At 43.7% G+C, this 24,627-nt stretch overlaps 3 protein-coding genes across 4 annotated transcripts; 2 read left to right on the top strand and 1 right to left on the bottom strand.

The window, feature by feature from the left end:
• The first annotated feature begins 459 nt into the window (after positions 1-459).
• On the top strand, positions 460-8,777 carry LOC125013349 (Rab interacting lysosomal protein). Of its 2 annotated transcripts, none has more exons than XM_047593946.1 (8): positions 460-1,191; positions 2,601-2,727; positions 4,718-4,839; positions 6,094-6,279; positions 6,490-6,656; positions 6,767-6,892; positions 7,004-7,102; positions 7,474-8,777. In XM_047593946.1, exons 1-8 carry the CDS (start codon positions 853-855, stop codon positions 7,595-7,597), a joined length of 1,290 nt encoding a protein of 429 aa, XP_047449902.1. In that variant the 5' UTR covers positions 460-852; the 3' UTR covers positions 7,598-8,777. The 2 variants fall into 2 exon arrangements, with proteins under 2 accessions (XP_047449902.1, XP_047449903.1); XM_047593947.1 differs by having other exon boundaries at positions 474-1,191; positions 2,604-2,727.
• A 455-nt stretch (positions 8,778-9,232) lies between these two features.
• scarf1 (scavenger receptor class F, member 1) lies at positions 9,233-16,680 on the top strand. The gene is made up of 11 exons (XM_047594593.1): positions 9,233-9,493; positions 9,724-9,785; positions 9,880-9,981; positions 10,798-11,338; positions 11,425-11,643; positions 12,028-12,156; positions 12,894-13,000; positions 13,097-13,208; positions 13,382-13,506; positions 13,852-13,989; positions 14,083-16,680. Exons 1-11 carry the CDS (start codon positions 9,393-9,395, stop codon positions 15,204-15,206), a joined length of 2,760 nt encoding a protein of 919 aa, XP_047450549.1. The 5' UTR covers positions 9,233-9,392; the 3' UTR covers positions 15,207-16,680.
• vtna (vitronectin a) lies at positions 16,196-20,438 on the bottom strand. The gene is made up of 8 exons (XM_047594595.1): positions 20,228-20,438; positions 19,657-19,776; positions 19,066-19,560; positions 18,832-18,971; positions 18,589-18,745; positions 18,345-18,497; positions 17,746-18,273; positions 16,196-17,166 (listed from the first exon to the last, which is right to left on the bottom strand). Exons 1-8 carry the CDS (start codon positions 20,283-20,285, stop codon positions 17,048-17,050), a joined length of 1,770 nt encoding a protein of 589 aa, XP_047450551.1. The 5' UTR covers positions 20,286-20,438; the 3' UTR covers positions 16,196-17,047.
• Positions 20,439-24,627: the final 4,189 nt, after the last annotated feature.

Below are 24,627 nucleotides of genomic sequence, written 5' to 3'. Positions count from 1 at the left end.
TCAAATTTCACTCAGCTTGGTTTGGTTTCAGTGGTGCCAAAATAAGTCCAGCTCATTCCAGCCTTCTTGCAAAAAGAAACAAAACAAACAAAAACTCTTTTTGTGATTAAAAACAATGTAAATTGGATACTGTTCATGAACATTTTAGATGGCCTTATTTTTTTTTTATATATATATTTTTTTTGCTTTGAAGGGAATGTGTTGGTTGCATCCTATAACAATCCTTTTATCAATGAAATCAGAAGAAAATGACATTGCATGCAGCATTTACTCAGACACATTTCGTGCTCTGATTTCCGATTGTTTCGAAAGGGTTAAATGATTAGTCTGTTTTCTGAGTAGGTGAAGGTGCATTTGTTGAAAGTTGAAGTATGGGCCCGTGTTTGTGCCTGCACGAGCACAGAGGAAATGCAGCGTTCATGCTCTGCTGCATGCATCAGTATGCTCGACCTGGCAGACGAGTTTCAGCATGTACATGTGTGCGCTCGCATTACATTGGTCAGGAAAGTAGGAGGATCCTGCAGCTACTACACAACAGACTACTGCCCGGAACTGTCCAGCCTTTTAATGCACTCCCCTCCGTGCGCTTACCTTTTTCTTTTTTTTTTTAATAGGCTGCTGTAATGTGACGAGGTGTTTGTTGTCTGAAGGAGAACAAGCTGCAGGTTAAGTTCAGACGTGTCTCCAGCGCGGACCTCAGCAGTACTCGCTGTAAACTTTACACCAACAACACCCGAGCTCGTTTTTTAAAGTTACGGCTCGTGTTCATCTCGCGCTGACGAGCAACTGTCGGTTTCGATAGCAGACGATAAAGAGTGACATGTGAGTGGAGGCGCCCCGCGCTCGGACACGATGGAGACGGAGGACACGGAGAGCAGGAGCACGGAGCACGGCTGCTTGGACAAGACGTGCTCAGCTCTCACCGTCAACGACGTGTATGAAATAGCCAAACTAGTCGGCGCCGAGGTGGAGAAAGTCATCGACGGCTACGGCAAAGAAAGCGTCGAGGGTCTGGTGCCGAGGATAGTGAAAGTGCTGGAGCTGCTGGAGAGCTTCGCCTCTAGGAACCAGGCTCACAAGCTGAGGGAAGAGGAGCTGCTGAGGACCTTCGAGACCATACAGCTGCAGCAGCAGAAGAGACGCGGAGGGAAAGACGGCGAGGAGGGCTTCTGCGGTGAAAATGACACACGGGTGAGAGACACGGGAGTCTGTGTATGTCCCACCATTTTGTAAACACGAGTGAACCAGCGTCACACATGTCTTTTTTTTTCTTTCTCGTCGTTTATAGATATATTTGTGTGTGTTATAACAACAATAGCGCCGTTTCATCGACGGTTATAACGTTGGTTTTGGGGGAGGGAATTCGGCGTCGTGACAAACTATAGGCCGGGGGATTACGTGGCCGACGCCTCCAAAATGCAACAGAAACATACACATTAAAGCTGCAGGACGCGTTTCTGTGAAGGAAACCTGACACGACAATTATCCCACGACATTTATTTCCCTCCGTTATTTTATATAAACTGTTAATTACAATTAATTGATATCAGTCCGCCGACCAGAAACCCCTCCGTCGTCAAGGCAACGGCGGAAGGAGAGTTATTCTCCTTAACTACGGTGGTGCTACAGCTAACTAGCTTAACTAGTGAGGATGTTTTAAATTTCAGTTCTTTATCCCGAAATGTCTTTATTACAATAGGTGTGGCTTTCAATTGTATAGATGATTAAAAAAAAAACATTAATTCTGTTAGTATGTTGCTGACCCCATGGCCCGAAACCCTGTTGTTTGTGTGAGGAAAGCTGACACAAAGTTATTTGTATAGGAATAAGTACTCAAAAGCTAAGTTTAGCACATAAATTAAGATTGTGGAGGGGACATTAATCCAGCCACCACCTCAGGTGTATTTTCTACACAACCTAATATTTAAAGACCTCCTTCTGTAAAATACGCAAACAGCCTTAAGGTTACTTTTGTCTAAATGTGACACTACACAAGCTAAAGCTTCAAGCTAGATCTCCAAAAGCCTTTATCATAAATAAACACATTACATTACACGTCACAGGGCTGCGGAGGTTGGAATTTTTGAGTTTTTACATATGGCTAGTAAAAATTTCTGCCCTCAAATAATCACAGTCAAAGGGAACTTCCAGTGCAGAAGTCTTTCATTGTATGAAAAACACATCAGCAGTTTGTTTTGACAGAGTGCAATCATACTCTGCATATTTGGTTTGTGTTGTTATATCTATATTATTGCAAGGTCACCGTCGTGGGAAATGTGTTTCGGCACTGCATATCTCTTAGAAGTCTTACAGGATTGTAGAAGGGCATCATCGCTGAAATTATATGAAGAGGTGTGGTTGTGGCAAGTCAGACCTCGCTGATGAAATACCTTGGAGCCACTTTAACAAAACATCTGTAATGACTTAATCATAAAATGACACACCCACTTGGAAGCAGTTGTCAGTGAACTGCTGTATCCAGATTTGTGCAAGCTCAAGAGGTTTTCTCCAGTGCACATTACTTCAGATCTGTTGTTGTTTTTTCTAAATACCCTTTTTCTGAGGTTATGGTTTTATAGCGTGGCTCCTGTCTTCTTAAGCAGGAGTTGGTGCAAAAGGAGGAGCAGTGGAAGAAGAGGTGCGAGGAGCTTCAGGTCCAGGTACAGCAGCTCCAAGAGGACAGGGAGGAGCTGATGAGCCGGCTGAAGGGCAGCCATGCACAAGAAGGTATGTGGTGTGAGTTGTTTTTGTTTAAGATAACTATAAAACACTACCAGCACCATGGATTGTTTCAAATGTGGGCCATACTCACTGAGAGTACTCCCTGAATCATGGCAAAAGCTTTTCAGTTCAGTTTCACAGCATGTTGTTCTCATAGTCCTTGTGTGGCTCTTTAAATCCCACCCCAAAAACGGAGACTCTACCACACCCTTTCATAAAGCCTGAGGGAATCACTTGTTTTTTTTCATTTCTTTGACAGAGTGAACAAAATGTAACATGGCTCTGCATCCATAATGTGGAAAATAACTTAACAATAATATGAAATAACCCCACATTCTTCATGCCTTGTACTTCAGATACACTTGAAACAGCAGTGAACCACTGAAACATTGTTACTTGCTGCTCAAACAAGAAAATCAACCTCAAGGCCTTTTGGTTATGTTTTTGTTCTCTACTCCAAGAATGCAAATATATGTAAAAGCGGAAAGGATCTCAACCAGTTATAATGTAGCGTCAACGCAGTGGGGTAACGGTCACTGCGGCTGAAAGAAGTCGACTGAGTCACCTCAGTGTTTACAGGGCAGTCCTCACTTGTATGAGTGAAAACTTTCACTTTTCTGACTCTTCCATGTACTGACAGGAAAAACATGCCGTCTTAAAGCTTAAGTGATTAATCTGACAAGAGGCTGGTTGAACCTGATCATTCATTTTATGTAATGGACTCAGACTTTTTTTTAAACTACTGCTTTATGTGTTGAAAGACAGACATTATTTTTGCTGTAGCGCCAGTATCTCTGAAGGTTATGACTTCATTCCAAATCTATTCCAAGAATTGTATCTCGCTACATATTAACCAAGGTTTTATTTCCCATGTTTTTGAGCTATTAGTAAGTTTTCAGTGTGAAGTGGCAGAGATGAAGTGAAACTTTGTGATATTTTCTTCTGGGATTTCTGCAGATTATATATCATTACTGGAACTTTGGCACTCAGGAAAAACAATGTTGAATATTCTAGACGTTAACTCTTTGTGCCCTCCAGGTTCCTGTCCTGAAACCAGGCCTGCAACGGCTAATAGGCTACTAACTACCAAAACTGGCTGCAACAGCCAATAAACCTTTATTATTGTGACAAAAAAGTGGAACAAAACAGTATATTAGTTCATTTTTGTTTCAACAAATTTGGTATGGTTGCATTTGAGGAGTTTTAGAGGAACATCAGTGTCAATAACTCTTTAACTCTAACTAACTGTTTTCTAATTAACACTCATCTCCAAGAGTAAAAGTTAAAAGTTTTTCCAATGTCACTGTGACCTGATGTTGGTGGAAGAATTGTCCCTCATCCATCCCAAGGTTGGTATGTAGCTAGGCCGTTCTGGAGCTGTTGTTGACTGAATTTGGGAATGTTTCTTTTAGCATAAAAAAAGTAGACAAGGAGTTAAGGGATTTATACTATAAGCGCTACAAATAAAAATTATTTCAGAAATTATTAGCATTATTTTAGAGATCTCAAAAGCTGGCCACATAAAATTGGAACTACACAAGATAAGACTAAAGACTTTTCACAGATAATGTATGTGACTTGGATGAGCTGAACCTATGCGTATGTACAAAGTGCATCAAGATTGTGAATATTATCCTTCATCTCATCTGCAAAAAAAATGGATTAGTGGTTTGGAACCTTGGCGCTATAACCTTTATGTGTGTGTTTATTTTATTTGACATGGATTGTTTTCCCCAAGAATTAAATCTCTCTGAATCTGTAGAATTACTAAAGTCACATGTTCACTGTCTAAAATGAAAATATACTGTAAGCAGTAGTCACACTAATTTCTGGATCTCAAATACTTGATTACATGATAGATTATTCAACACTATACATCAGTAAACAGCATCTATTCCATAACTAAATATTGTCATTGGCTGATGAGCATAACCCTTAACTTATAACAAGAGTCAGGGCAAGCAAAGTGATGTGTTTGTGTGCGTGTATGCCTTAGACCATGCTCAGCGACAGGAGCGGGAGGTGATGCTAAAGCTGAAGAAGGTTGTGGATAAGCAGAGAGATGAACTGAGGGCCAAAGTCCAGGAGATAACCACCATCTCCAAAGAAGTGGAAGCGGTAAGGAAGCACAAAGCCACACCTATTACTTTAATAGCTTTACTAGACAAACATATACACAGCAATTCTCAATTCCCCATTTCTTTACATATTTCTTTCTTTTCTCAGTATTAGTTTTTCCACGTATGTGACATGGATGGAGACAAAGATATAGTTAAATGAATGGCTGTGACTTTGTCATTCTGTTTCCTTGAAGATATGTCCCATTTCCATTTACTAGAGAGTCACTCAGATTGGGAGTTTTGTAATATGCATTTGTATATAGCTTTGTAATGCTCACATAATTGCACAGTCATGTGTTACAGTTGGCATCAAAAGAAAGGTTACACCATGTAAAAGACACCAATAAACCCACTGGAAGATGGGAAGTGTGCCAGTCAGTAGGGATAGAGTGCAGAGATTATCCACACAGTCACTGGTTAAGGAATTAAGCTGCACTTTAAACAAGTCAGGGCACTGTGTGCTCTTATATGAGTGTTTGCACGTGTTGGTAACTGTGTCATGACACGCATACCACATGATTTAAATAGCAGCTTTAACTGGGTGTGTTTGTTAATGCTTAGCTTTTTGTTCCCAATCACTTGACGTGAGTGAGAAGAAGAAAGTAAAACAAACCTCAGGCCCTAAACTCAGGCAGCCATTAGTTGTTTCTCAAACAGATGCCTAGAATTGTTGTCGTCCTTACAAAGAATGCTGCATTTGTCCCACATTGTGTGGTTTCATTTCTTGCCCTCTCTTCCCCTCTGACCTTTGGTGCATGAATGGACAACACATTTCTACTTCTGCAATTATTAGTCAGATGCAGACACGTGGCAGGGGTGGGTGGTGCTCAGTTTTGGGGGGCCTGTTTGTAAAGAGGCGGAGGATGAAAGATAAAACAGAAATGTCTTTTATGTAGGCGATTGTGTCAACATGAACTTGAACTGGCCTCTCAGACTTTAACTAACCAAAAGTTGACTCTGTCTCATGGAGAGTTATGGGATTCATCATCAGAGGGCTTTTGGAAATGTGTTTAATTCAATACAGTTTAACGGCACCTCAACCCTTATCCTCCAAAAATGATTTTACATTTAAATTACCACCTTACATCTAAACTGAACATTGTAGCAAACACTACTGATATAGAGTCTTTTTGATTCATCTTTCTGTATTTATAACTAGCAAAAAACACAGAGACTGACATGTGCACTGTCTCACGATTCAAATTTAAAATTTGTTATTCATATTCATCTGCGTGTGTGTTCCTGTGTGCAGCTCCAGGAGCAGTTGGACCGCTTCATGAAAATGAACGCGGAGCTGCGACACAAGCAGAACGTGCTGCAGACCCAGCTGAAGAGCACCGTGGAGAGGAAGGCCGACATGGAGGCCGACCTGAAGGAGAAAAGCCAAGAGATAGAAAACCTCCTGGCACAGCTGGACAGAACCAACAGCAACAGCCCTGTAGGCACCTTCTTTTAAACCTACGTCTTGTCAATGTGCTCACACTGAAGAGTCCAGGCCAACCACTAAAACTTGCACTTAAATCCCAGCGTCTTTCAAAATCCTCCTAACAGATTAAAAGCATGTCGTTTTTCTTCTTACGAGCCCATGACATTTTGTTGTTGAAGTAGTTTTGTGGTCAGATCTGATGATTGTTTGCTCTCCCTTCAGTCGCATCCAAGTCCGACTTCTAAGTCAGTGAAAAAGTCAACACCTGACCAGAAGGATCCCGATCAGCCGTGCTTTACCAAGAAGGAGGTACGAGACATCTTGTTTGAGAGGAATGAGCTCAAAACCAACCTCTTCCTGGTGCAGGAGGAGCTCAACTACTATCAGAGGTGGGTCAAGTGTGTGTGTTTAGTTTAGGAAGCTGACATAAATGTAGATGCAGCTGTTGAGTATGTGGACGTTTTCACCGTTAATGCTTTCAAATGTCAATGGTTTTCAGAGAGATATTGAATGAGGAGAGGTGTCCAGGCTTCCTCTTAGAAGCCGTCCGTTCTGCCATCAATAAAAAAAGAAAGCTCATCAAGGCCAAGATGCTCGGGATCCCTGTCAACGAATGCAACAGCAGGTCTGTCTGTCGCACGCAAGACACTCGTCACGTACAGGACTGCGATCAAAAAGCATTTGTTCTGTCAGAATATGGAATATGTTCTGAAGACGGTTTCATTTTTCTTTCCAGCGATGAGGAAGACAGGAGTTCGCTGTATGGGCAGACAGAGGTGGACGGCACAGAAGTAGATGGGCCTGACAAACCATCGGAGTCACGCATTCGGAACCTGTGAGTACGGCTTTCTGCCTACACTGCTGCACTGCACCAGTCAGACAGGAAACAAGAAAAAAGCCAGACAAGTTCTGGTTTGGTATTTTATGTTTCATCATCGTCTCTGCTTCAATATCCTTACTCATATGAGTTTACAGTGGTGATGAAGCCTTTTGTTAAACTGTCCTGAGATTTGCGCTGCACATTAATTGAAAAAGAGAGATGATACATCAAAAAATCAACTTAAGAATTGAAACAGAAACACTGCAGATATCAATCCATCCATGTGCTGCTCTGCAGACACTGTCCTGAGATGCATGTCAGTCCTGCTCTATATTTAGCTCTAATCCCTGACGAGGGATCTGACCTCAGGCCTCTCTCTTCCACAGCTTTGGCTTTCTGACGCGGTCGAGCAGCGGCCGCAGCCCGACCCACATGACTAACTCCACCTCCACCTGGGAGATCATCGGAGACTCAGAAGGCAACGAGGAGGCAGAGCGCCAACCGTCCTGAGTCTGGTACTGACCACCGAGTTTGCACTGTGACACTTCTCCGATTTAGTCAGACGCCCTCCTCTCCCTCAGCTGGTTATGTGAATGCAGAGAGTATAACACAAAAGTGTTATGTGGGAGTGAGGACGGAGAACATGTGAGCCCTTAAAGCTGATCACTATATAGGTTCTACGATGATCTTGATTCATTTCCCACTTTGTTTATTTTAGTTTTGCCATACGTCTTCTTCTTTTCCATTGGAGTTATAAACAAGGGGACCTGTTTAACTACAGGATATTCGATACGGTGGAGTACAGTATTAAGAGGAACATTTTTTAAAGATTCTTCCTTTTGTAACATTCAAGTATTTAAAAAAAAATCATATGTTCTTAATTACGAGAAAGGCATTTTAAAAAAGTAGATTTTTATGTATAAATATTTATATACATCATCAAACAAAAACCAAAGACAATATACGTGTAAATATTCTGAAATGAAACAAACTACAGGAGTATAAAACACAGTAAATTAAAGAGGGACATTTGTTCTTTTTATAACTGGTAAAATTTATTTTGCAGCAAGAAATGATCATGTAACTCATACCTCAGTGGGGGAATTTTTTAGCAACATGCATTTTTCATGATCTCAAGCACTTCTATGTTCAAGGTGTAGTACCAGTTTCTTCCAGCAGTGAGTGCATTTTAACCCCTTAAGCCTTAGCTCACTGCTTGTATTGTAGAAAATATATTTTCTTAATCGTAGTTCAGTCTCTGCACCGAGCCAAAGCTGATGTGTATGTAATGGTTGTGCCATAAGTGTGTTTTTGCCGGGAGTATCATCCTCTGCACATTGATTACTTTAAAACGAACTTCCTTGTGGTAATGACACGTCTCCTTCAACTGACGACAACATAATAAACCCCCCCTGTTCCTTTTTAAACGTCTGATAGTAGCTCTACTCAGACCTCCCAGTGGCATTTTTTGAGGGACAATGTATGCACTTCCTACCAATCAGACTTCCTACTCCTAAAATACTGTGTTTTTGGTTTATTTTTGTAAGCGTGTTTATAATGGAACGTTTCAGCTGATGAAAACACATTTAAAATGTGAACCATTATGTGAGTGCATTTTATTGTAAGTGTGGATTTTCTGTGACATTTCAGTAAAAATCCATTAAACACACGACTTTGTTGAAACCTCAAATCATCTCGGTCCGTTTTTTTTTTCCCGTGATCAAATTAAAAAACAGCAAATAATGACACTGTTGTATTAGGATTTTTTATATGAAGTCATAGTGAGCATGTGACCATCTTTGTACTAACTATGACGAGTTACAAGGATGGAGGAGGGCGGGGGGGGGGGGTTTTCTTCATCATCTCCTGTAAGACGGTCAACAGTACATTCTGGGAAAGGGCGAACATCAGGCCTGTGAGTTCGAGTTCGTGCGCGCCCCGCCAGTGTGTGTGGCGAGCTTTGTGTGTGAGTGTTCGACCATCTTTAAAATGCTCTGCGTCTGGCTGAATAGAAGGAAGTGGCTCTGACTTCCCCAGGAAATGGGAAGAGGAAACCCGGGGGCTTCGACCTCTTACGGGCTGCGCTGGAGCCGCAAGACGACTCACCGGAGAGAAAGCGAAGAGAGAGAGAGAGAGAAGGGGAAGGAGGGAAGGGTGGAGGGGGGACAGAAAGAGAGACACTGCCTCCTATTGTGCTCCCCACTGAAAGCAGAACAAGTTGAGAGGAAAGAAAGGAGTCGGGAGTGAACATCGAGGCAGAGACATATTTGATCCCAGGTTTTTGGTTTTCGGACTTCGCGTGGAGATGAAGCTTCTCCTCGGAGCTCTGAGTGCTCTGGTCTGCTGCCGCTTGTCCTCTGAACGTACGCTGGACCCGTCTGGGAAGAACGTCTGCCAGAACACCAGGTACACTTCACCTTCACCCACACATGGCGACCGCACATGCCCGAGAATGAGCTCCTCGATGAACTCCACCTTCTTGAGGACTGAGCTGGTCATCTCCAGCTAGTCTAAACATTCCAGCCTCCTTGTCCTCGTTTTGTCGTGGTGTTTAGAGTGGATTTTCAGATATTATCGGATATACAGTGATCCTTCTGATTTTGTCAGGCTGATCTGATTATGTTCTGAACATCCAGAGACCCCTCCAGCCCGGTCTGCTGCCCTGGATGGCGTCAAGAGGGAGACGAGTGCTCTGTCCGTGAGTATTTGTAGTGGTCAGCCATCTGTAGAAATTAAGCTATGTGGCCTTCTCATTCACTGTATGTTCTCTGTGTGTGTGTGTGTTTGTCCAGCTATATGTGAGGGTGAGCAGGCCTGTCTAAAGGAGGAGATCTGTTTGTCTCCCGGAGTGTGTCGCTGCCCACCTGGCTTCTTCGGAGCTCAGTGTAAAACCAGTGAGTTATTCAGAGGTCACCTGTTGTAAGCGTTAAGTGAGGTAGATAGCAGGAGATTCACACATGTAAAATTAAAATCTGAGAGGGTGTGAGTTTATTAATGAATTAGTTTTGTTAACCAGACCTTTTAAATGGAATATGTGCTTTTTTTAATTGAAACTGTGCATCCTTTGGCATGAATCTGTTAGAAAACAACAGCGTTTAGGAGTTTTAATGGACTTGAACACAACTCATATGAAATGTAACGTGGATGTCAAGGATGTGACCGATGTTTTTTGTTAGAGTCACACACCCAGGAAGCCACTGATTTAATATTCATCAGAGCGATATATTTTATAAATGCCAACAATAGACTAAATGTTAAAAACATAACAATAGACTGATTTGGATAAGAGACAATCAGCTTCTATTGAGACTTGGGAATTAGCGTCGCTCTCTTCGCTACAAAGAAATGTTTCAGTTAGTCTGATTCAGTTCAGCTGAAGTCAGGTGTGCCTATTTGAAACGAGCCTGATGAGAACACAGATACTCGGTTATACAAGGACGAACAGGTTTATTTTATGTAATGTTTAAAATAGACGAACGTAGGTTCTGATGTGATTTATTGGCCAAATCGTTAAGAGAAGCGGATTTGGGAACGTCACAGGTTCACATCCCCCTATACTGAGGTGCTCTGAGTAAGGACCTAATCTGCTTCCTGTATGGGAACCAATAAAGAAAATTCAAAAGACTAATGACGATGTTTTACACCCACCAGTATTTTTGATTCAGTTTAACCGCTACATGTGTTTGCTGCTTGTGTTCGGCTGCTGCCAGGCTGTCCTCTCGAGTTGTGGGGTCCAGACTGCCGCCGGGTGTGCGAGTGCTACCCCTATGGACGCTGTGATCCTGTCACCGGCGAGTGCACCTGCAACCAAAACCGCTGGGGCCCCCTGTGCCAGCACGCCTGCAAGTGCGTCCGACACGGCCTCTGCAACCCCGTCCACGGAAACTGCACCTGCAAGGAAGGCTGGTGGATGTCGACTTGCTTCAAGCTGTGCCAGTGTGACTTGAGGGGGTCCATGGGGTCCAGCTGTGACCAGGTGACCGGCTACTGTCAGTGCCGCCGGGGCTACTGGGGCCAGAGATGCGGTTTCGTCTGCAAGTGCAACCAGTCGCCGTGCAATCAGCAAACCGGCGCGTGTGAGTGCGTGGCCGGCTCGTGGGGATCCAGCTGTGACAACAGGTGTAAATGTGACCTGGCGCACAGCAGATGTGACGCCGCCACGGGAAAATGCCTGTGCTACCCCGGGTACCAGGGCGTCACCTGCAACCAGTCGTGTGAAGCAGGGACGTACGGCAGCGGCTGTAAAATGAGGTAGTTACGCCAGGTGAAAGTTAAACTTTAAAAACCCCACAATGCTTTTTTTTCCCGTTATAAACTCTCCCAATGTTACCTTTTAGCTGTGGCTACTGTAAAAACAAAGAGCTCTGCTCTTCCACCGATGGTAAGTGTGAGGCCTGCGCCCCCGGCTGGAACGGCACGCGATGTGACCAGCGGTGTCCGTCGGGTTATTACGGCGACGGCTGCGAGGACAAATGTCCACGGTGCAGAGATGACGAGCCCTGCGACCCAGAAACCGGGACGTGTCGGAGGTGCAACCCCGGATGGACGGGACCCAGGTCGGAATACGTGTTTGAGACAGTTATGCCACGTAAAGAACCAATTACAGGCGGCAGCTACTTTTCGAAGTTTCTTTCTCAGCCTTATCTAGTGTGTTTTCAGATTCCAGTCTCCAGAGACGTAAAACTGTCTGCCATGCTACGGTTTATAGTTGAATAGATGTTAAAAGTTACTGTATCATCCTGTGGTTACAACTGGGAATTGAAAACACTGAAGTTTATCTGTGTGAATGTTGTTTCTGCTTGTGTATGTACGGTATATTGAGTGAGCAATGGCCATAAATCCTGCCATGTGGGGGGAAATGTCCACAAACATCAGTTTAAGCCGTCTGAGGTTTGAGATTGGAAAGACCACTGGTCTTATTATTCTCTGTCCCCGTCCAGGTGTGAGGAGCCCTGCCCCGGCAGGACGTTCGGAGACGCCTGCAACTTCCCGTGTAGCCCCTGTTTCCATGGCGATTGCCATCATGTGACAGGAAGATGTGTCTGTCAGCCAGGCTTTCAGGGAGAAAGGTGAGCTGGCTGGTACAGTATCAGCCGACCGATAAGGGCTTTTATTCTCGAGGTTTGCTGACCCTGGAGCCTGCATGATAAAATATATGTGGAAATATTTGAACAGAGAAGCGGAGAAGGACGCTTTCAAATGTTACTGTACAGCTTGAGGTTTTAACCCCACTGATAGATAAACACTCCGGAGTAGGCCGAGGCAGAGACAAACATCGTCATACTGCAAAGCCAGTAATGATCGTAGAAATACTCTGAAAACGAGACAGCGTGAAATTAAATGCAGGGAAAAGCAAAACAAATGACCCAATTTACAGCGTCCAGATGTGTTTTTCTTTGTAGGGCAGCTTAGTGAACATGTAGGAGGTAGCTGTTCTCTTCCTCATTGGTGCATTCAAGCTCTGGCATCTCTAATTTACCCACTGGCCACAAACACAACCCTCTAACTCTGTTTTTATGAGCTCAAACCCAGAGGGCAAAAAAAATGAAAGAAAAACACATGAAAAGACACATGTATGATTCAAACATTTTAACGTTTAGTATACTTAGTCATATAGTTATTGCTATATAGAGTCTCCGTCAGCAGATAAAGCCTTTTGTGACCCCCTTTATTTTTCCTCCCCCTGATGTGTTTATTTATAACGACGTGTTTACTGAGGATTAAAATAGATCATGATTCAGTGTTTTTGTGCTCAGCGTAGTGATGTAATTACGTGATCCTGCTTTTTTTTTTTTTTTTTATTCAGCTGTAACAGCAGCTGTCCTGCCCTGCAGTTCGGCCTCAACTGCTCTTCGGTCTGCGACTGTGGTGAGGGGGTCACCTGCCACTCAGTCACCGGTGCCTGTCCCAACAGTACGTCCCTCCATCCAAACATATATTCTCCAAATGAGTCCGCAGAACCCTTCTGTGCATCACGTGTCTCTCGATGTGTGTGTGTGTGTGTGTCAGGTGTCCGAGGTGCTGTGTTAGCGGGGGTGCTGGTTCCTCTGCTCCTGTTGCTTGTTGCTGTGTTGTGCTGCTGTTTGTGTTGTGGAGGAGGCCCTATTGATAGCAAAGACAGGTCAGCGCTCTGTTTACTCTATCTCAAATTGTCATCTCATTATTAGTGCAACAAACTGTGTTCGAGGTTAGTTAATTTAAATATACTTCAGTTAAGACATGTCGCTGTTGGAAAGTATCTGACACAAACATGTGAAATTCCTAGTATATATTTACAAACCTCATTTCTTTTAGGGCGACATTGGCTGAGGGCGGGTGGTCAGTTCGGATGAAATACCACGTCTACAGCGTCCTGGCAAACATTGGCGCCGCCCTCCCCTGCATCTCTGACTGGTCCTCCGGCCTCCCCCGAGTCACTGGTTCGTGCCACCGCAGAGATTTACAGCACAGCACAAAAATAAACTGGTGATCGTTGCTTGTCCAATGAACGTTTGAGCGGTTTTGAACTCAGGCTGTAATGTTCAGGTGTCTTGCTGAAGGGTAGGACACTCAACTGTTTATCTGAACCTCACCTCTTTTTCAGAGTCACTGCCATAAGATAAAATAATTCGTGGCCTGACTCATTTTAAAAACATTTCCACATTTCTTCACAATACATTTCACTGTATGAACAACCGCTGATATCTCTGAAACCCTGTCAAGCTGTGTATGGACTTCTTATCATCTTTTCTTCTTTTCTTTTTTTGTGCCTCGTGCGCACACAGTATCTCACCATGACCCGGAGCTGACCTTCAACCACAGCTTCATTGAGCCTCCTTCCTCCGGCTGGGTGACGGAGGGGTCGTCTTTCGATAGCGATGAGGAGGAGGGGGAGGCTCTTTACTGCGTCCCTCCTAGAGAAGGTTTGGAGACGGAATAGCGCTCACTGAGCATTGCGCAATGACCTGAACCGCCGCCCGTGAAAGGTCTCCTGACTTTCTGCGTTTAATTCACAGACATCCCGACCGTGGCTGGCGGTGAGTTCCAGGAGATGAGCTCTAAGTGCAACATGTTCCTGGACCCATCGGGCTTCAGCAGTGAGGACATCACCTCACCCTTCAACATCCCCCGCACCTCCAGCATCGCAAAGTCCAAGCGGCCGTCCGTCTCGTTTGCCGAGGGCACGCGCTTCAGCCCCAAGGAGAGGCGAGGCTCTGCTCAGGAACCCGGAGCCCTCCCACGCGGCAAACCCAAGTCACCCTGGGGGGTTCTGATGCTGTCCACCCTTCAAAGTCAGGGAAGCACTGCCAGAACTGGGGAGGAGGATGAAGCTGAGGGTGAGGAGAGGGAGGACGGGGCGAATGTGCAGCTGACCAACAATCAGGAGTCAAATTGCGAGGTGGCGGACCAGGATGGAGACAGAACCCCATCCCGGGCCACCCTGCAGGTTCCTGGGGCATCAGGCCGAAGACGGACTATGTCCAACACGGCTGCTCAAAAAGGGAACCAGCCGCCAACGTCCGCCTCTGATGACCAGGCGGGGGCCCCACATAAGGTCACCACAGTGTACGTGACGGTGGGCAAGGCAGGTCGGCCCGTGTCGAAGACGGAGCCGACCTCTGAAGGCCCCGTTCAGGCCATGCTGAGAAGACTTGGCAGCCTGCAGAGACAACGGGAGCAGGACTCTGGCAAGGCCAAGCCGAAGGGAGCTGAAGGGATTGCCAAACCGCCCAGGAGGAAGCTAGGAGCTCGGGCAACCGTGTGGGAGCAGGGAGGGCCGCCTGGAGGGGAGGTCGGGGTTTGCAAACCTATCAGGAGGAAGCACCTCTCCAACAACTCCACCGACTCAGCAGCTGGTAGCGACACGCAGCCAGCTGAGGGCGACGCTCCGAAGCGGCCGCTGTCGTCCATTTTGAAGAGCGTGCCAGAGATGGCCCCGGCTGACTCAGCGTCAGGCCTGAGGGCCGAAGGAGACGCGGCAGAACGTAGCGAGCCAAGTGCTGGACAAACCGAGGGCACCTACTTGACCGTGGGACCAGCAGGAGACACTGCAAGTCTCACTGAAATCATCACCAACCAGGGAGCAGTTAACGTGATAGAAGAGCCCTGCTACGAAAATGTCTTGATTAAACACTCGTAACCTCTGAGAAACCACGTCAGCGGGTCTGATAGAAACACACGTTTGTCAACTTAACAGACAAAAGGGGAAAAAATGACAGCTCTTATAATGATTTTTTCACCAGAGCAGCTTACATGATTACATTAGTCTTTCTTTTAATATAAATGGGTACGCTCGTGACGTCACAGCAAGCCAAGTCTCCGTGGTTACGGCCACTGAGCGGCAAAAAGCGGCAGCTGAGCGCGGAGATTAGTTTGAATTATAGGCTTTAATAGCAACTAAATTGTAAAATTAGAGCGTTGTGTGAGAGAGGGAGCGTTGTGCAATTGACTGTACCAAGAGATTTGAAAAGCAGTCGGACATATATTTTTACAGATATTTCCTACTGACAAAGGAAAGAGAAGTAAATGGATCGCTGTGTTAGAAGAAACAACTGGAATCCAATAAATTAATTTAATTTATCCTTTTTTTTTTGATGAACTCATACTTTAGTTACTTAGCAAGTTACGTCCTGGAGGGCTGTCAGATAGGTTTGTCGTATTTTTTTGGCGTAGTTACAGTCGACAGTAACTATTTCAGTTCCAACAATAAACAGAATATTTGTGATCACTCCTCGTCCTCCTTTTAACATCCAGTCAGACTCTACATTATCATATGGCTAACGTTACTTCTCAGTAAAGCTCTTAGCGTTAGCATCTTTTATTTTGCTACATTTATCTTAACTGAAATTAACTAAAACCAACTTAAACTATCTGAAACCGAAGCTAATCACTGTCGAGTCCAGTTGTCCTTAATTTGATCTGATAATCCACATTTTTCCGGTCTCGTCGCGTTCACTGCTACATTTCACCATGTTTTTGCCACTCGAGGGCGTGGCCACAGGCGTTAGTGACGTCAATGCGTACCCTCTATAGGAGACTAACTTATATTAGACTTCAGGTTCAAAGATACATGAAAACTCCCGATATAATGTGTAGTATTGGGGTTATAAGAGGCAAATAAGAACACAGTTGGTTTTATTGCTTTTATTTACTTCAGTAAATACATACAAGTACTGTAACATCTGGAACTTATGGAGTCAGATGCGAAATAACGAAATACAAAGACTGGAGGTTTGTAGACACACATTTTTATGCGACCTAGAAGGTTTCTGCTTAGAGTGTAAACTGAGTTTTAAAAAAAGGTGAAGTCCTCTATTCTGACATTATATTAGCCAGGAATGACACGTGTAAAAATAAACTAAACAGGGTTGATTCACTAGCCACTACATGTCAAAAACTGGGACCGTAAAAACGTTTCACCACCTTATCATCAAAGTTTCCTCGAGCACCGACACACCTGCCACTGACCTCTGATACCTGTGTGTGTCGTGAGTCCACTCTTAGGTTAAAAACTCATGTGAAAATAATGTTTTTCTCTCCTCTTATCTTTTCTGTTATTCACTGTATATATGTCTGTGATTAATAATGAGATAATAAACTATGAATACTGTGGATACATGATTTAAAAAGCTTCTGTAATTACGACTCAAATAACTAAGCAATGAAAAGTAGTAAAGTTCTAAAAACTATCTTGGAGATTAGCAGGGGTTTTTATAATCAATATGTAAATTTATCTACTGTTTACTACTACTATCTTTGTTTTTACTATAGCTGGGTATGAAAAACAGACATTGACGACACAAGACATAAGTACAGTTCGGAAAATCAGCTAGCTGCACTTTAGCCATGAATGCATGCGGACTTTCACCGATCTCCAATATTTGCTGAAGTAGATGAGCACCCGGTTCTGCCTTAACACTGAACATGTTTGACACACTTTTTACCCCCTTTAACGCAAGCTGCTCCGGTGAAAATGTTCCTCTACTTCTCTGCTCCAACGGTGCCTGAACAGCCGAGCCAGTACTTGGCGATGGACCTGGGGTACGGGGGCACGGCGCGATCCACTCTCTTAGTCTTGAGGTCCACTCTGTAGTATTTATCTAGAAGATACATTTAAACCCCCCCCAAAAAAAAGCAGGCAGTCATTCATTTAAGCTTTTTGACTTTGAAAAGCTGCTAATCAGTATGTGAAATGCAGTTGGACTGTAAGCCAGAAAACTGAAGGTCGCACAAGAGTAAAATGAAACTGCAGTGGATGTTTCTGCAGTCATGTGGGCTAATATGCAGCATGTGAAACTAGTTATACTAAGGTTTCTGTGGTGAGACAGAGCAAATGAGTTCCTGTCTGCCCTCTACATCTGTGGCTCGACTCATCCACCAGTCAGTTAAAAAAACAACAGATTTATTTTACCTCACCAGAAAGAAGTATTTCTGACTAAACTATTTTCCTCCTTTGGATAATGAAGTTAAAGTTGATTTGATTTGATTAGAGCCCCCATGAGGCTCAGGCATTAAGGTAATGACGAGAACTCATGGGATTTTTTATTTTTTTTTTAATTATAGCCATTTTTATAATTTTATCTAACCCTGTGATGTTCCTGTAAGTCTGTACAGCCCAGTACAAGACAGCAGTGGTGACGGATTAAAAGAGAACCAGCGTGAATGATTTGCCGTGTTACCTCCTTTGAAGAAGTAGACGCTCTGCACGGGCTGATCCCTTTGGAGAAAGTCGTAGTAGTCTCTGGAGTCGTAGTTGCCCCTGTTGTTCTGGCGGTAACTGTCCCTCCGTCTGTCCTGGTCCCAGTCCTGATCGTACCGTCTGTCCCAGTCTCGGCCGAGCCTCTCCTCCATCTCCATCCTCCTCTCCGCCAGTCTCAGACCCATTTCCATCCCCCTCTGAGCAAAGTCCTGACCCATGCTCATGCCCTGCTCGGCCATGGAGCCCCAGTAAGGTGAGCGGCCCCTCCTCCTCCTCTGACCCCACTGCCACCCGTTCTGCTGGTACTGCTGGCCCCACTGCTGGCCTTGCTGCCGGCCCCACTGCTGGTCAGGTTGGTAGTCTCTGCGGGGGGGTGGAGGTGGAGGTGGCGGCGGCGGTGCTGTCCGGCCGGTGACGTAGATCCTGCCAGCCATGGCCGCGCCCACCGGAGACTTGAGGCCCTTCCAGTCCTTGTTGATGAAGTGGTGCTTGTCGTGGTGCTGAGGCACTAGAGAAAATAAAGAATGTTAAGCGTAAAACGGGACTCGCGCTCAAATGCTCAACAACGGCGCCACTCACAGTCGGCGAAGAGCTCCCCGAAGAAACGCTCGTAGTTGCTGTGGTACATGTCAGTGTAGCGCCTGAAGAGCGTGGAAGGAGACGTCTCAGACATGGTGACGCACTCCTCGTGGGACGGCTGGTGCAAAAACTCGTACATGTAGTACTGGTCACCTGGAAAAAAGCGAGTTAAAACATGCGACGTCAGGAAGATGTCGACACTGTGACAAGAAATGGGTGGAAACACATGACAAATCATGTCTGCCTTTGAAGAAGAAGGCCTTCTCCTTTCCGTGGTGACTTGGAGCAGGGAGGGCGAACGCCGCATCCACGTAATCAGGAATCTTATCGAAGCCAACGCTGATGTCTCGAGGATAGTCGTCTTCCAGCATCCCGTCGTCAAACCTCCAATATTTGTTTCCCTGGTTAGAGTTTGGATTCAATTAAGTTCTTAATTACGGAGACATGCGGTTAATTGGTAATACGAGGTCACTTTCTGTGTCATCACCTTAAAAATGTAGGTCTTCCCCTGACAGTTGACGCGGGTGAACGCGGCATCAATGGGCCCTTTGATGCCCCACACGTCTTTAATGAGCTTCGGATAACCGGGCAGCACCGACTTCTGGTCCAGCACAAAGAAGTACTCCCCTGGAAATCACAAAGAAGGAAACATCACAACCTTCAGAGCACGAACTAGGCGCAGCGACAGGACCGCACCCTTCGTCCTCAGCTGCTGGCTCACCTCTGAAGGCGTAGATGGAGCCATTTTTAAGTTGCATGAAGGAGTCGAAGGGCGTGCCGCTGCAGACCATGGCGTCTGGATCGGGGGCCTCGGTGGTTCCTGTTGTCAAGGGAACAGTGGTTGTCTCCAGATCAGTGGTTGTCTCCAGATCAGTGGTTGTCTCCGGAACGGTGGTGGCCTCTGCAGTTTCAGCGATCAGAGGAAGATGGGACGTGTTGTGGGTCTCTTGGGTCAGAGGCACTGTTTGGGGGGCACGAGTCTTGTCTGTAGGAGGGAGAGACTCCATCTGTACAGGAGTTGGAGTCACTGGCGGTGGGGTCTTTGTACGCTGCCGTTGTCTGCGCCTGGAGCCTGGGGTGGGATGCTCCGTGGGCGCCTGCAGACCGCTGACGGTGGTAAAGGGCCGCTGGTGTGCTGAACGCTGGAAGGAAGGAGTGATGCCTTTAGACGGGCCGAAATCATCGTCCTCCGCGACCACAAACGTGTCTCCGCGAGCTGGAGGGAGATAAAAGTGACGTCAGCAATCGTCGTCTCCTACAATTGTTGTGACTTCACTGTGAACGAACGAATAAGAACGGAAATGTTTCTCACTTCTCATGCCGCAGGTGACCTCGAAGTCAGAACAGCAGCTTTTGTAATACTTGCACATGGAGTCACACTGGCACGCCTTCTTAGAGTCAAAGCCATCTTCACAGCGGCCCAGACAGGACTCTGAAGATGAAATGACACGAGGCGTTCACTGTCTTCTTTCCATTCTTTGTGCTTTTCAACAAACAATTTCCCTCCATTCGTTGGAAACCGGGATACGTTACATTTTCTAGCTCAGTGTTTGGATGTTAATGGTGAACTTAAAACAGATTTAACAAAAATGTTCGATCATATCTTAAGTTTTTAACATTCACACGTCCACTCTATATATGCACTATCATCTGAAACCTCTCACTGTTTCACATAGGTTTAAATTTAAATAAATGAAGATTTTGCACAAAGACAAAAAACAAAAGACATCCCATCAGCGTGTCTACTTGTGTAGACACTAGACATCTCTGACTGGTTAAGTGAATTAAAAAGTAAATGACAAAAGCTTCGAACAAAACACGTAGCCACAGAAAGAAAATCAAAATCATTCCTGAACCTTAAAACTGATTTTTAAACTTCTTACCTTCTGCGGCAAAAATGTGAGGGAGCAGAGCGAGCAGCAGGACGGGCCACGGCCTCATGTTTCCTCCTCGGTGTGAGAGGACAGAATGATGGACTAATGCAGGACCGCGTGCTCCCAATCATTGGAAGCATGTGTCAGTCACCCCTCTTCCTTGTCTACTTTAACCTTGTTTGCAGACCTCTTTCTAGTTGAGCAAATAAACACAGACAGAGAGGCGAGTCATGACCGTATGATCGTCTGTTACCCTCTGACCAAGATGTATGGCAGTGATGTCTTTTTTCTTTTTTAATTACATACACTACGTCCAGATCAAAATATTGATGATCTTAGTTTCCTCTGGTTGTGAAGGAACTGAACCAAGTAAAGGATCCTGAGATTAGTCTCCACTGCGGCCTTCTGTCCACTAGAGGGAGGAGTTCCTCATTCATTCATATATTTTCAGAGGCTGGGTACGCCTGGACTTTAGCAGGGCTAGAGACAGACAATAATAATAATTACAAATGGTGTATTCAGTTTGGTCGTTTCACCCAAAAGTTGTAATTAAGTTCCTTTATAAGTTCAATAGGTTGTGACACTATTTGTAAATGCTGCCCTATATGTATACATACATACAGCAGACCTGAGATATAGATGATAATTATTGAGTTCCATGGTATTTTCATTGTATTTCTATCGTATTCTTGTGGACATTTTTTTAAGATATATTTTATTTTCAGTTTTTAACTGAAAAACAGAAAAAAATCAATTCAAATGGTTTAACGGCATCTGACATCGTCTAATTAAGCAAATTAAATAATATGAAGCTAATATGAAGAGAGACAGAGGCTACATGAGGATATACACAACAGTCAGAGCTCCTTCTGTCTCATGAATTCTTGTGATCTTTTAATCAGTGTCACAAATTACCTGTTACTCTCTGCTGAACTCGTGTTCTGGAGAGAATGAGCAACATGATCAGATGGGAATAAAACAAAGCAAACTCTCTACAGTCACGGCTCATCTGCCACCTGGATCACTCTGACGTAGTCCCAACTATACATATTGAATTAAATCCTCCCAAAGGCTAAAGTGTTGTTTTTTTTCAATGGAAATTTCCATCACACGTGTCATTGGTGTCATTATTCTAGAGAGACAGTAAAGCAGACAGCTACAGGGTGTAGAGGAACCACATATTTGTGTGGGACAGCAGCTGTTGATGCTGCCAGATGTTTGATGACAGTGTCATTTGTTTATTGCAGTATCAGCTTCCACATAAGGAGCCTGATGTAGTGACAATCACAAAAAGTCCACATGATGAACAGGCACAAATCCAAACAAACAAGTATATTCCAGGAAAACTCGTTTCAAGTTCCCGACATTAATCCTCAGAGCTGCTAGTGATGCTGGAGCTCAAATGTTTTTGATGCCTCTGTGTTTATTTTGTGTGCAGACACAACAAAGTTATGAAACTTGATCGAAATAATACACTTTTTATATTAACACTTTTTATATTGACTTCAACCAAGGGATTAAGGACTTGTAAAGTTTAAAGTGTAACTGTAATGTAAATGGTCCCATCAACATCCATTCATTCGAGGTTAGATAAGGTGTGTGCTTCTCCTCAGGGTCAGACATCTCACTAATGTGGGAGTTTGTGTGTCATGACATTGGTGATTCACTGTCCCTACTACATTTAGCTATGTTTAAAGTTAAAACATCTATGTTCACGGCAGGCATATGGCCACCCTACTGTGGCATATGTTTAAAATAAAAAAATGAATATTTGAACCTTTCTATTATTTGATTAGCTTGATAGTGAATGAAAAATTATGATAATTATTTATATTTATAATAGCACTAGGCCAGGTTTAATATCCCCACTTAATCTCTCTATTAGTTTGGGTCCTTGGCCTGAAAAACAGTGAAGACCTGTGTCATTAAAGGAGGATGTTTACATTTAATAAACTATCCTTCAAAAAATTAAAATTGTCAAGGAAAATAAATGCAATTTGGGCACATTGCTGTCTGCTGTTTAGCCCTGGGTCTCAGTGCTGGTTCTGTCCACTTATCTTACTAAAGAAGTGGACAAATTAGGGATAGCAGTTGTAAATTGTAATTTTCACTCTTTGCATATGGCCCCATATGTTTGACATCTGTGTGTTATATTGTCACAGCTTCAGTTTTTCCAAACTAGTGTTAAAATATTCTGGACTTGAGGAGGTACAGCTACTGCACAGCACAAAATAAATGTGTTGTAAGCGTCATGTTCTGGTATCTGTTGCTGGAATTATGCTGTGAGAACTGGTGCTGAATAAATCAAAGCAGCTACTTCAGTAAGTTGTCTGCCAGCAGAGCTACAGTATGCAGTATGTGTCCTCAGTGTCACTGTGATTGATTCAACCACACACCAATGAGGAAGTGGATACCTTACACTAACTTCACATTAATTCTATCAGCCAGATGTCCCTTCACGCCTACCACATTTTTGGATGTTCAATGCATTCAATTGAATTTTGGAATAAATTGTCCTTTCAACCTGTCTCAGTCTGCAGCCTGAAGCATTTCCAATCCTGACCTGAACATGTTTGATAGTAACAAGACAACAGGAAGTGCACATTGTGTCTCCACAACTAAACATTGTCAGATGACTCAATGATCAACATGACAGAAACACAAAAATAACTGTACAGTGTGACCGTGTCCCAACTTTCACATTTGATATAAAAATATAAAATATATCAATATATATAAGAATGCATGCAAAGACAGTGTTTGTTCAATGACAATAACTGCTATCCCTAATGTGTCCACTTCTTTATATATAACATTTCAAGTCCGTATATATTATAAGAATTATAAGAGTTCAATTAAGAAAAAAAAATCATAATAAGAAAACTTTATTATTATACATAAATGCTGCTGTAAACCTTTATTGAACCCCTGACTAATGAAAACATAAAAACATGTGCCTCAAACCACAGGCTCCAAAATGAAAACACAGCTCAATCAACTGCTCTCTCAGCTGTTTTAAACAAAAGCTGAATACATAACCCTTCATCAAGAGACGATTTAGTGCGAGACTCTTACATCAGAATACATTTTTAGGTCACATTGGTCTGGCTCTTAGTCACGGGGTGTCGCTGTGTCATCAGATTTTAGGGCAGTCATTCATGTCTTCGGCCAGACTCGGGTTTGAATGAAACTATTTGCGTTTCGGTCGTTTTCACTAAATGACACAATAATGAAAATTAAAATATTCATTGGGCTTCGATATTCCTTCAGAATATCAAATACTACTGATGCACAATGATCGCTGAGGCAAAACCAAAGCAACACGCTGCTCTTACGTATTCTCCATTCATAACAAACTACTATTCCCATAAAGCCATGCTGTTGGTGAGCCAATGAGGTGTTAGAAGCGGTGTTGCATTAAGGAGACCTTTGTCATTTACAAATTTATGAGCAGGGGAGAAGTATTTTCTAGCACATTCAGGCTCGTCTTCCTGAAATAATACATTATTTTATTTGCAAACAGCAAAGACATAGTGAGCACTAAAATTAAAACAAGGCCTGCTCATAGCTGACTTTCACAGTAGACTGTTGGCTCTAACTGCAAATGGATAAATGGATAAAATACTTTCTCACCATATATAATTGATCATTCTCCATATATTACTCTTGATAGTGATAATAAAAAAATATTATATTTAAATTGTCTGTGTATAAATACCTGGTAAAGGGTAGTTACGACTAAACTTGCGTGGTGTAATAGATTTGATGTCTTTATTCTTTAGTATTTGCTTAAAGTTACTCAGCTATTGTTATGACTAATGTCATAGGTATGGGGTGTGGGCGTCTGGTCTGGTCTGAATGGGTGCTACATGTCTAAGTAACATTCACACAATTGCCAGGTCCAAAAGTTTCCCGGCAGAATATCGAATTATCAAAAGATGATCAGTGTCATTCACTTCTCCTGTCAGCGGTTTTAATGTTGTGGCTGATTGGTGTATATTGCCCAAGCAGTGTGCTTTTAACATTATTACCAATGTGCTGCACTCATCTGGTCTAATTTAAGTGTACATCTGTCAAAATATGAGTCTTAGGAAGTATTTGGTACATTTTTGACATCTCTTCTAGCACCAAAAATACTAACGAGTTTCTGTGCAGCACGTCTTTATGTGAACATACAACAATTTGTTTAATATAAGTGACTAAGATACTTCAGAAACTGTCGCTCTGAGATGTAAGAAATCTGCAAAACAACCCTTTGCTATTTGTTTTTATTTTTTATTTTTATTTTTATTTTTGTAAAGCGTGTCTTAAATCTGTGAAGGAGGCATCTCCGACAGCACCCGAACGCCTCGCAACACGTGAAGCTCGTCCGTGGCCACGCCCCTTCGTAGTAGGGCGGGCCTACGGGG

Source organism: Mugil cephalus, chromosome 9 (assembly GCF_022458985.1).
Source record: "Mugil cephalus isolate CIBA_MC_2020 chromosome 9, CIBA_Mcephalus_1.1, whole genome shotgun sequence".
Lineage (NCBI taxonomy): Eukaryota > Metazoa > Chordata > Actinopteri > Mugiliformes > Mugilidae > Mugil > Mugil cephalus.
Note: the sequence above shows the minus strand (reverse complement) of the source record. Positions and strands in the feature narration are given on the sequence as shown.